The sequence below is a fragment of the Podarcis filfolensis genome (genome assembly GCF_964270895.1).
Source record: "Podarcis filfolensis genome assembly, chromosome: 4".
Lineage (NCBI taxonomy): Eukaryota > Metazoa > Chordata > Lepidosauria > Squamata > Lacertidae > Podarcis > Podarcis filfolensis.
Window position 1 is genome coordinate 72,025,940 of NC_139607.1, and position 12,191 is coordinate 72,038,130.

General features: G+C 42.3%; 1 protein-coding gene across 1 annotated transcript in view; it reads right to left on the reverse strand.

Annotated features, from left to right (window-relative positions):
• Positions 1-8,847, reverse strand: part of F5 (coagulation factor V) — a 40,566-nt gene extending 31,719 nt beyond the window's left edge. Inside the window, exons 1-3 of the mRNA XM_083611366.1 lie at positions 8,334-8,847; positions 5,046-5,137; positions 543-665 (exon numbers count right to left, since the gene is read on the reverse strand). Of these exons, the coding sequence (XP_083467492.1) occupies positions 543-665; positions 5,046-5,137; positions 8,334-8,800 (682 nt within the window). The 5' untranslated portion in view covers positions 8,801-8,847. The remainder of the gene's footprint in view (positions 1-542; positions 666-5,045; positions 5,138-8,333) is intronic.
• Positions 8,848-12,191: the final 3,344 nt, after the last annotated feature.

Genomic DNA, 12,191 nt, shown 5'->3' on the forward strand with positions numbered 1-12,191 from the left:
GTCAGGTACACCAATTTGGTATCATTATCCCTTGCAATTCAAACAACAACTTGTGTCTGTCACTGGCTGATGCCTAGTACAAAATACAGGAGGGCACAGATCTAACATTCCTCATGAAGCCCAACAAAATATATCTCATTGTTTAAAATGTTGAAATTTTTGCACTTGCAGTTTACCCCTAAGCCAGGTTAAAGTATATCCACTTTTCCTTTTCCTTCTAAGAGCTGGGGATCTGATCAAAATCTGAGGCGGACCTTAGCTTTTCTGATGTTGTTATATAGTTTAGTCACTAGGTGGCATTTGACTTCATTATATCTGAGTGGACAGGCTGAAGTTTCTTGTTACGGATTTGCTCTTGTTTAAAAGAAATAACAACGTTCTCGTCTAGCTTCCTGACTGGTGTGTCCTTTAAGTTTTCCATTACAGACATATTTCCACTAATGGGAGCTCTGGTTGGCTGGTCCTGATGGCTGACGAAGCCAGGAATATGAAAGGATCGTCACCCGGATATCTGACAACACAGTCACGTTACCAGCACTTACCTTCTGAATGCTTGCTGTACGCTATGCCTTGTGGGTGAATACTCAGTGGTTTATTAGCCAGGTTCTTAAAATGAATGACAAGTGTATCTCCCACTTCAGCACGTAGTGTTGGCCCCAGAAGCCCTACCAAAATGATAATATATTTTAAAGAGAGAAAGAGAAATCCCTAAAATACACAACATGGAAAAAGAGACTTGTGTTTGGACTGAGAGACAAACTTGCACACACAAGTGGCTATTAGAATGCACCATGATTCCTTAGGGCAGGAATGTTATTATTTGTTAACACACACCAACCTTCCTCCAATAAATTCAGAACAGCAATTGAGTTTTATGCTCACTTGTGACGTAAGGAGAAGATGATAGCTATGCTTATACAGGCAACTCCCCATCTTCCTGGGGGTTTCATTCCAAGGCACTGCACGTTTAATTGAAATTGCTTATATTGGGAAACAGAAACTGAGATATGAAAGCTAGGAGCTAAATGGCACCTTAAACCCAGGTTATGGGTGCAAAAACGGAAAGTCTAGGTGCAGATTTTTTTATAAAAAGAATACAACGCTGAAAAATGAATGAACCACACCTAAAATATTATGTTCATTTTTCACATGGTCTGGTCCTTCCCCTGTCCAGCCCCCTAATACAGTGGTGCCCCGCAAGACGAATGCCTCGCAAGACGAAAAACCCGCTAGACGAAAGGGTTTTCCGTTTTTCGATGCGCTTCGCAAGACGAATTTCCCTATGGGCTTGCTTGCGATTTTTTTTCGCTCCCCCCCTTTTTCTAAGCCGCTAAGCCGCTAATAGCCTTTTAGCCGCTAAGCCGCTAAGCCTTTAATAGCCACTAAGCCGCTAAACCGCTAATAGCGCTAATCCGCTAAGCCGCTAATAGGGTTGCTTCGCAAGACGAAAAAACTGCTAGACGAAGAGACTCGCGGAATGGATTATTTTCATCTTGTAAGGCACCACTGTATTCTTAAGAGGGTCTCTTCTCCAGTCTTCAGAGAGAGGCTGCAAGTGGGGAGGCAGAAAAAGGTCCTCCTTTCCTTCCCCTCTGCTATTTCAGTCTGAAATCTTAGGTGCAGTACTGCGCCCAGGGCTCAGAAACTGCTCACGCTAATGAAATTCCCTGTCACAGAAATGCACCTAGAACAATGGGAGTTTCACTGTTGGGAACACCATTGAAAAAGCTTGCAAACACCATCTAAACCTCTGGAAACCATTGGAAAACCCTTAAAAACAAAAACAAAAATCCACCAAACTCCACCACAATTGCTCCCTCCAAACCTCCTTGCTCAAATTCCAACTCTCCACAGGCCTCAACCGTCAGTGCAAGGACTCCTAGGCTTGTGCTTGCAAAAGCTTGTGGACTTGCTAGACACTATTTCTGCTGTTTTTGCTCTCTTTTAGGGTCATTTTTGAGTGGCACAGGTGGGGAGGGTGAGCAGAGGGAGAGGGCAGTGAGGATGAGCAGTGCAGGTGGAGGTATGGCAGTGATGGCAGAGGGCTGAGGCAGCCTGGGCAGGCAAGGGAGGTGGCAGGCATGCAGCCACGGATTGGTGGAGGGGTCCCAGATTTTGGTTAGTAAAAGTTAGAGGGTATGGTTTGGATGATTCCATTTTCTTTTGAGCCTATGGCCTAGCTAAATTTAAAAGGCCTGTGCCTAAATTTTGCTATACAGTGGTACCTCGGGTAAAGAACTTAATTCGTTCTGGAGGTCTGTTCTTAACCTGAAACTGTTCTTAACCTGAGGTACCACTTTAGCTAATGGGGCCTCCCACTGCCAATGCCGCACGATTTTTGTTCTCATCCTGAAGCAAAGTTCTTAACCTGAGGTACTATTTCTGGGTTAGTGGAGTCTGTAACCTGAAGCATCTGCAACCTGAAGCATCTGTAACCCAAGGTACCACTGTATAGAACTGAGCTTTCCAAACGGTTCATGTTGGTGACACGTTTTTTAGACATGCATCATTTCGCGACTCAGTAATTCAGTTTTGCATCATTTGGTGACACAGTAATTCAGTTTTACTATCAAACCGGAGGTTAAACTAATTCCTTCGTGTGGCACACTTACACATTGCAGCCAACACACAGTTTGGAAAGCTCTGGTATAGAACAAGTATTTGCTACTTATGCAGCTGAAACTCGTTCCGGAACACTTAAAAGAATAAGCTGGTAGAATCCATTGTGTATGCATGAAAAGAGAATTGGCTAAGCGTGGCAATTCTGCTTAATCTTGAATTGTTTTGCAGGTAGATGTAGGAAGATATTGGGAGACATTTAATGAATAGGGAAATTAATCAACATCTTAATAAAGAAAGACACTGAAAAATGATTATATGTAATCACATGGTATTATGGTGAGGGATGATCTGAAGAGTTAATGTTCTAATGAATATGGCCAGGCAGGGGGCTGAGCCTTCCAGTGCAATTCTCCCCACCCCACCCCACCCTACCAACACATTGAAGGAATGCCTGAAAAACCTAGTCACTTAAAAACAAGGAAAATTGCATACAAAACAGAGGTACAAGCAACTAACAATATTAGACCACTCTGTCAGCGTGGTAGAAAACTTTGTATTAGGGCTCCATACACATTACTGACTTGACACACAGCTTGGTTGTTATTTTTCTCAATTCAGATTGAGACTGGGGGGCAAGGAGCATCAAAACACAGTATTTCATAAGAAATGACAGAATAGATACAGGAAAGATTGATTCTGACTAATGCTATGCGTACACCACTTCCCACACCAGCAGTGGGAGCATACATGTGCAGAGCAAATGGGTGGGTGTACACTGTCTTATTTATTGTTAGAAACTACAATAATGACCTGTTGGCATTGGTTCTGTTTTATCATATCAAGCCAACCGCTAGGAAGAGAAGGCACACTGGCATGCAACAGGGTGGTATGTTTTGCAAGACCCTTTCTCCCACTGAAACAGCACTGTATGAATCTGTAGTTTCAGTGGGAAATGATATGCAAAACCCACCTTGTAAACTCATTCTTTTTTCCTATATGTTTCAGTGGGGTGAAGCAAATACCCAGCCACTCCACTATACAGTGGTACCTCGGGTTAAGTACTTAATTTGTTCTGGAGGTCCTTTCCTAACCTGAAACTGTTCTTAACCTGAAGCACCACTTTAGCTAATGGAGCCTCCTGCTGCCGCCACGCCGCCACCACACGATTTCTGTTCTCATCCTGAAGCAAAGTTCTTAACCCAAGGTACTATTTCTGGGTTAGCGAAGTCTGTAACCTGAAGCGTCTGTAACCCGAGGTACCACTGTACTTATTTATCATTAAAATTTGTAGAAGACTTTGTGTGTCATGCAGGAAATTCTGGAACAATGTGGAAGTGAAAGAAGGAAGCCACAACTCAGTCTTTGTGGCAACGTGCAAAATAACATTGAAAGGAACAACAACTAGGCATCCTTTGTATATTTTGAGTCAGCGATACAACACTAGTTACTGAAATGATTAGTCACTTTCTAGTTAGCTGTTCTGCACAAGTGCATTTTTGGTATCTGGGGTCATTAATGGGACAATGGAAACTATCTAATTATCATTGCAAGGAGAAGAACAGAGTAATTTGGAAAAAATGACTACTGACCGTCTCCTGGCTATGCTCCTTCTCACTGCTGTTGCTACCTGTTCACCTGCCTTCTGCAAGCAGGTGGCCAGAGATATGAAAGAGCAGCAGGATCCACCTACCTCTACCTCTAAAACTTAGAAATAGAATGTGGAGTATTTTCAGCCTGAGGGCCACATTCCTCATGGACAAGCTTCCAGGGGCCGTATGCCAGTATTGGGTGTAGCCAGGGGCAAAAGGTGGGCAGGGTCATAGCAGATGTGACTCATGCCTTGAACACTAGGCTACATTCCAGCCAGGCAAAAGTCAGAAGTTTCCATAATATGCCCCCCTGCCCTTCTCTCTATCCAGCTAAGTAAGAAGCAGCTGAGTCAGGCAGAGTAGACCCATAGGAAGAGGAGAGGCAGCAAATCCAAAGCCCTACTGGGTTCCTGTTGGCCGGGTGGGAGGCTGTTTCTCTAGGTTTTGTGTTATTCATTTTAGGGCTACTCTTTTATTTTATTTTTTAACCTCCCCATTTGTCCCAGATCGGTGTGCCAACTCCAGGGCAGATGTACTCTCCCCACCTGTTTTGCTGTTTTGGGGCCATATCTAGGGAATAAGAGGACTTTGGCTTCTAAACCTCCCTTGACCCACCCCACCACCAGAGTACCAGTGGCTGAGTGGCAAGGATAGTAGTGGTTTCTCTGCAAATAGGATGTCCCGCCTCTGTCTGCAGACCTGCCTTACTGCAGGCCAAGGGGGGAAATCTACTTTATCCTCTAACCTCAGGAACATCCATTGGATTGTGACCTAAATGGGTAAATAAACTTGTAGTGGCTTAAAATGTTGTTAATTTGAATTTGTGACAGCAGAGAGATTATACCATGCTGTGAAAATTTCACCAGCAATATCTGAAAATCATTCTGTGTTTACCTGATAGAGCATTTCTTGGTTTTTCTTTTTTGAAATCTGCTTCATACTCGCTGTAGATAATTTTCTTAAATAGATGATCTGATTTTGGTAATCTGAAATAGAAGAGTCTTAAAACTATCACAGGAAATAGCTTCCATGTGGAAGATACGTATAAGAACTCTATGCTGTAAAATACATTATGCAAGTTAAGCACAGTTGCAGAAATCAACATGTGTACCAAACACATTTTGTATTCTCAGCAGAGCCACCTGCTGAAACAAAGACAGGAGACAGGGCCTTTTTTTTAAAGGCACCCCATCTCTGAATTTTTTTCTCCCAAAAAGTATGCCTGGCACCATTCTCATTTTCTTTTTGGCACCATGTGAGAACTTATTTTCTGTGTGTGTGTGTGAAGAGGTTTTACATGGGCGTTTTACACTACATTGTGTGTTGTTGTTTTTTTTAAAAAATGTGGTTTTCAGTAATATACATTTCAATAAGTTTACAGCCATTTTAACATTTCAAAACTCACCTCTTTCTGCGGTTCCTTAAATTTATATTTATCATTTGCTGCATATTCTAAATTAACTTAACTTATTCTTTTATTCATCTATAGTTTGGATTTGATATCCTGCTTTATCACTACCCAAAGGAGTCTCAAAGCGGCTAACATTTTCCTTTCCCTTCCTTCCCCACAACAAACACTCTGTGAGGTGAGTGGGGCTGAGAGACTTCAAAGAAGTGTGACTGGCCCAAGGTCACCCAGCAGCTGCATGTGGAGGAGTGGAGGCGCGAACCCGGTTCCCCAGATTAGGAGTCCACCGCTCTTAACCACTACACCAAACTGGCTCTATTTACTCTTATGAAACTGCAGGTTATTACAATAATCCTGCCAATGTCCTTATCTGTTTACAATTTATTTGTAATAAATAATAATCAATAAACCATTTCCATTTTTTATAAAAAGTTTGTCTTCTTGATTTCTTATTTTTCTGCTAAGTTTCGCCATTTCTGCATAGTCCATGAGATTTTGTATTAAATCTTCCTTCTTCAGGACTTCTTCTTTCCTTTTTTGGGCAAATAACATTCTTGCCACTATAGTCGTATACATGAATAAATTTCTATACTGTTTCGGTAGTTCTACCCCTATAATTCCCAGGAGGAAACTTCTGGGGTTTTTTTATTTTAACGAATGTTATTATAAACATTGTTTTCAATTCATTATATATCATTTCCCAGTAAGCTTTAACCTTACTGCAAGACCATCACGTATGATAGAAAGTACCTTCTTTCTCTTTGCTTTTCCAACACTTATTCATTTTTTATACATTTTTGCCAGTTTACTTGGTGTTAGATACCATCCATATAACATTTTCATACAGTTTTCTCTTAAACCATAGCATGCTGTAAATTTTATACAGTCATACCTCGGGTTACAAATGCTGCGGGTTGTGCGTTTTCAGGTTGCGGAGCGCGCCGAATGGGTTACTTCCAGGTTTCGGCACATGCACGCAAAATGACATGCACATGCGCAGAAGCGCCGAATCGCGTAACGTGTATGCATAGATGCGGCGCTTCAGGCTGTGAACGCTGCGGGTTGCAAACGTGCCTCCCACACGGATCATGTTCACAACCTGAGGTATGACTGTATCTGTATTCCATAATCATTCCCATGCTTCCATAACTATATTATAACCAATATCTGTTGCCCAATTTTACACTACATTGTTTTGCTGTGCTTTGTTGCAATTTTGAAGTTAATAGTTTATTGTTAACTGAAGAGTGGCCAATAAAACCACTAAATAAACTATAAGGTTATTTTTCAGAATTTACTATATCCTGATCTATTCCAACTCTGTGTTAGGGTCGGCTTGAATGGAATAAGCCTCAGAGATGTACACAAAAGCAAGAATATATGGAGGATCAATAGGAGGAAATCAGGAAGGCAGGTATATGTGCTTCATTAGAAGCTTTACTGAGACCCCTCAAATTCCTGAGCCTTTGTAAAAAGCTGCCACAACACACTCAGATTTAACATTGCTCTGTTTTGAAAGAAAAGCTGAGATTTTTAAAGAAGATAGAACATGCAGACAGCCCCAGTGGACCAGGCCAACAACCCATTTAGTCCTGTTCTCACAGTGGCCAATGGCAGAACCTGCCTCACAGATTCAACACTATTGAGTGCATTTTTTCAACTAGTCATTCAAGAGTGAGCCCAGAATGTGTAGGAGTTCCATAGGCGCATCCGAGTGCATATGACATTCTGGCTCAGGACATTAGTCCAAAAGGCAAGTTACAAAGGTAAGTGACTGATCTGTGGGTTTACCCAACAAGACAAAGATTTGGGAATGTGAGGCTGCAAATATTTTTAAGGAGGCTATGGACCTATCCAAGGTGGGGCGGAGGCAGCAGCTGCCCACCCTACATCAAGTAGAACAATAGAAATACTTAACTAACTGACCAATCACGTCAGTTCTGACCCCCCCATAAAAGTCCTGCCCCCCACCAAGTCCTGCACCCCATTAACAAAAATCCTGGATACACCCATGAAGGAAGCCAGGACAAAAAATGAAAATAAAAAATCTCCACTTGCCTAAGAAGCTAGCAGAGCATCATTTCTTATTCTCAATCAAGGTTTGGGAATGTCTTGTGACATTTTTACATAAAAAGTTAAAAGGTGCCCTTGAGGCTCTCTCTTTCCTTTTGTTGGCATATAAGTGTGGGCAAGTGATCAAATGGACCTTCTCACTAGCACAGGTTTTATATTTGTATTGCAAACCAGTCTAAGGCTGAAATTAGATAGGACAGCAGACGTGATGGCCTGCACATCTCTTCTCTTTCTCCTCATTTAATAGGTAGTACTGTATTTCCGATATGGCGCACAGAAATTATGAACATACACAGTCAAAACCATAAAGCTACTTAAAACCAAACAAGAAAATACATCACAAAGTCGAAGAACAACAGCTGCACGTCTGAATTTTCTCTTGCTTGCATGGAAACAACTTCCTTGCACTTAACAAACTAGTATATCAGAGAGAAAGAAGCCTCATGTGAGCAAATTTCATTATTCTATGTGGTAAAAAGTGAATAAGCAGCAAAATGCTGAAAGCCAACAATAGATAGATGAAAATAATAATGAGTAACACTAGCAGAAAACCTGTCCAAAAATCACGGCAATAAGTCACACCATTGAAAGCAACTTAAAACTAACATTTATCTTGGTTAACCTAGCAGCCCATTCTTCAGGGGTGGGGAAACCTCACCTTCCCATTACACCCCCAAATAAGCTACACACATTTAGTTTACCTGGACAGGTCTCCTGCCTGGGAACTGTAGCTCCAGTTAGCGACCTGAGCCACTATATAGTGCTCTCGGACCCGAGCTGCTTCCACATTAGGATTCCCCAGACCTGGCCAGCCTACGCCCAGCAGCATTAAGAGAAGATGGTTGTAGGCAAGGGCCATGGCACTAGTTCCCATTGATGCAGATTTGTTGAGAGACACATGAGGTACAGGCCGTACTTTTAGTGCTGCAGATTGCAACTTCCCCAGGAAAATGCTTTCGCTGTGGCTGGTGTTGCAAGGGATACTGGCATTCGTGACGCCTAGGTCATTGCTCTTTTCCTCCCTCCTCCGCCTCTCTCTCTCATTGCTGAAAGGATTGTAGTCGAGATAAGCAGCTGCTGAATTTGCCTTGTTCTTCCCCTCTTCCTCCTCCACAAGCACCTTCTCCTCCAAGGAACAAATTGCAAGGAAGCAGATTCCACTCCACATGGAGGAGCATGTGGTTTATTTGCGCTGTTGCCCACTAGGGTAGGAGTATATCGGGGCGATAGCAGGAGATTCAGGACATGATAGCAGGCTATCCAGTCATGTGGAGAACACCTGGGAAAGCTTTGGCCAATAGTAGCCCAAGGTTGGCCAGTTTGGGGAGGAGGGAAGAACACTACTTAAAACTGTGGTCTGAAGGCAAGAACACCATTTCACTACATAAATACTAGTTTCTTCATTATTCTGTTTACCGTATTTTTCGCTCTATAAGACACACTTTCCCCCCTCCAAAAATTAAGGGGAAATGTGTGTGCGTCTTATGGAGCAAATGCAGGCTCCATGGCTTCGCGTTGCTTTTGCTGAAGCCAGGAGAGCAAGAGGGATCAGTGCGCACAATCCCTCTTGCTTTCCTAGCTTCGCTTCGCTGGAGAGGCGCTGCGCAGCTTTCCCTCTCTGCGCAGCGCCCCTTCAGTGAAGCAGGAGGAGAAATGGAAGGGGCTCCATTTCTTCTGCCGCTTTGCTGAAGGGGCGCTATGCAGAGAGGGAGAGAATTTTTTTTCTCTTGTTCTCCCCCTCTAAAACCAAGTGTATCTTATGGTCGGGTGCGTCCTATAGAGCAAAAAATACGGTATATCCTGCCTTTCTCCGGTGCAGGACCCAAGGCAGCTCACAACATAAATTAAAGCAGTTAGAACTAAAAACCCACGATATTTTCCAGAAAATGAATACGTAACCCTCAGAAGACCCTGTCACAACAACCAGTTAGTAGTCAAAGGCCTGCTAGAACAGTAGGGGCCTGTGGAACATGAGTATCTGACTCTTTCTCCAAAGAACTCAAGGCAACATGCCTGGTTGTTCCCTCATTTTCTCCTCACAACAAATCTACGGAGTAAACCAGGCTGAATTGATGGGCATAAGGTCATCCAATCCACAAGCTTCATGGCTAAGCAAGGTTTGCACTTGGGTCTGCCCAAGCCTAGTCTCCCACTCTAACCCTGTGGTAGCTAATATGGAACCCTCCAGATTTGGGAACTACAATTCCCTTCTGCACCAGCCAGCACAGTCAGCCATGATGGGAGCTTTAAGCTGTAAACAGGCAGAGAACCTTCTCAGTAGTGGTGCCCTCCCTGTGGAATACCCTCCCATCAGATGTCTAGGAGATAAAGAACACTACTTGTAGAATACATCTGAAGGCAGCCCTGTATCAGGGAGTTTGACTTTTATTATGTTTTTATATGTTCTGGAAGCTGCCCAGAGTGGCTGGGGAAACCCAGTCAGATGGGTGGGGTATAAATAATAAAATTATGAAATAAAACATTATTCTTAATAATTATGAAGCCTACCTGTATTAAAGGGCGGGAAACCACACACACAATATACACAGGTATATTGGAGCTCAGAGCTCACCGGGCCACTAACCCAGCCCAGAGTTGCTGAACTTTATAGTGTTAAATCTATGAAGCAACTTATACTATTTTGTAGGTGGAATAACACAACTTGAAAACTTGTCTTATCGGCTTGTATTCTGTCAGAACACCAACATCTAGTGTACTAAATGCGGTGATTTAAGACTCCTGCTGACTTGAGACATTGGGAAACTAGTATCAGTGGGCCTTACGGTGTGTGTGGCTATGGTGTTTTATCTAGGCAGCCAGGGCTGCTCCGCATGTCAATATCTTTTTGCACCAGGTCAGTGAGCACTTGCTTTTTAAAATCCACCTATATACACAGTGTGCGCCTTTTGGACTGTATCTGTAGGTTTCCCACTCTGTGTCAAATAACTGGGGTCAAATAAATGTTGCTTACTTTTTATAATACATGGATGGATCTCCCTCCTTCCTTGGAGGTTTCTAAGCAGAGGTTGGATAGCCAACTGTCATGGATGCTTTAGCTGAGTTCCCTACATTGCAGGGGGTTGGACTAGATGACCCTTGGGGTCCCTTCCAACTCTATGATTCTAAGTTTTTTCTGCCTCAACAATATTTCATTATGTTTCTATCATTTTATGTAATTGTATTTTGTATAAATTATAAAAAAAAGGTTGGGAAACACTGATCCAGAGTATCAGTTTTTAGAGATCTAAATTCTCAAGTGCCGTTGGAGCTAGCCTGGGCACATATTTGTGACAACAGGACTTTTAGCATCGTAGCCAGGGTAAACATTACTAGATGAACCAACTTGTTATTTTTTGCTCCGAGGTCAGCTTAAAAATGGAAAAGACACCCATGCAATGCTTTTCTAATGGTGCCCAGAATATAAGTCCAGACCATGTATGCAGTGAGCACAGAAGTGTTATTTTATTTCTTCTCCCTAGTTCGCAAACAGAGGGAAGTTAATATTTACCAGCAGCAAACAATCAGGTCCTTTGGGGGGAATGCATGTGGGAGACTGCGACTTGGCAGGTTGCCTCCAGAGGATTCTGAACTGGGGACAGCAAACCAATCACTGCTATCATTTTCTCCGTCGCAGAAAAAGAAGCCATGTTTACCTCTGGGTTTTGCTATCGTTTTATAACTTCTGTATTACAATAATGAGATTAGCGCCATAGGAACCAGTAAAATACTTGTTTTTTCCTGAAGTGGGAGAGGCAATTAAAACACGCGCTGAGATTTAAGAAAGCAGAGTTTTGGAACATGCTGTTGCTAGAAAAGGGAAGGGGCACGTGATTTTACCTATTTAATAGCAGTATACTGAACAGAATGATGGTCGTGATCTGCAGATTTCATCCTTACCCCCACCCCATGTCCAGAACTCAAAAGAGCCTGTCCAAATCTTTGGGTTGTGTTATATTTCCATTTGATTTGCAAAAGGTTGCATTAAAAAACAGCATTTCCGTTCCCATTGTTATTGCTGTAAAAGAGATGATTAAAATGCTCAAAAACAGATTAGAAGCATTTACAGTCTAAAGTGAGCACTATTTAAGATACTTCGGGAAACATGAAGTTATCTGAAACATAAGCTGAACAGTGTTACGTTTTTTGCAGCAGAAATTTAGTGGATGGAACATCAGATTTAAATCTTAAATCCACAACTCTTATGTAAAAATTCCGGCCATGATAGCGATATGCATTTGCCAACATCCATAGAAGAATAGAATAGGTTCTAACTGAACTATATGTTGTAGTTTCCACACTCTATTTTTATGAATCTTTCATGGTAGAAATGGAGCCAATAAGGTTCTCCCACCATCCCATCATATGAAAAAAGCCATATTATTTTCACTTATTGAGAACATTTTTTCTGTTGACGCAAGTTGACTGCTGGGTGGAAGACAGCTGCTTCCTATTCCTTCCAACTGCAAAGACAGCAAGAAGAGGCCAATTTCCTTGAATCCTCCTTGACACTTGACATTTCTGATCTCACTTCCTAGTTAAAAGAACAGGCGGTGTAGAAA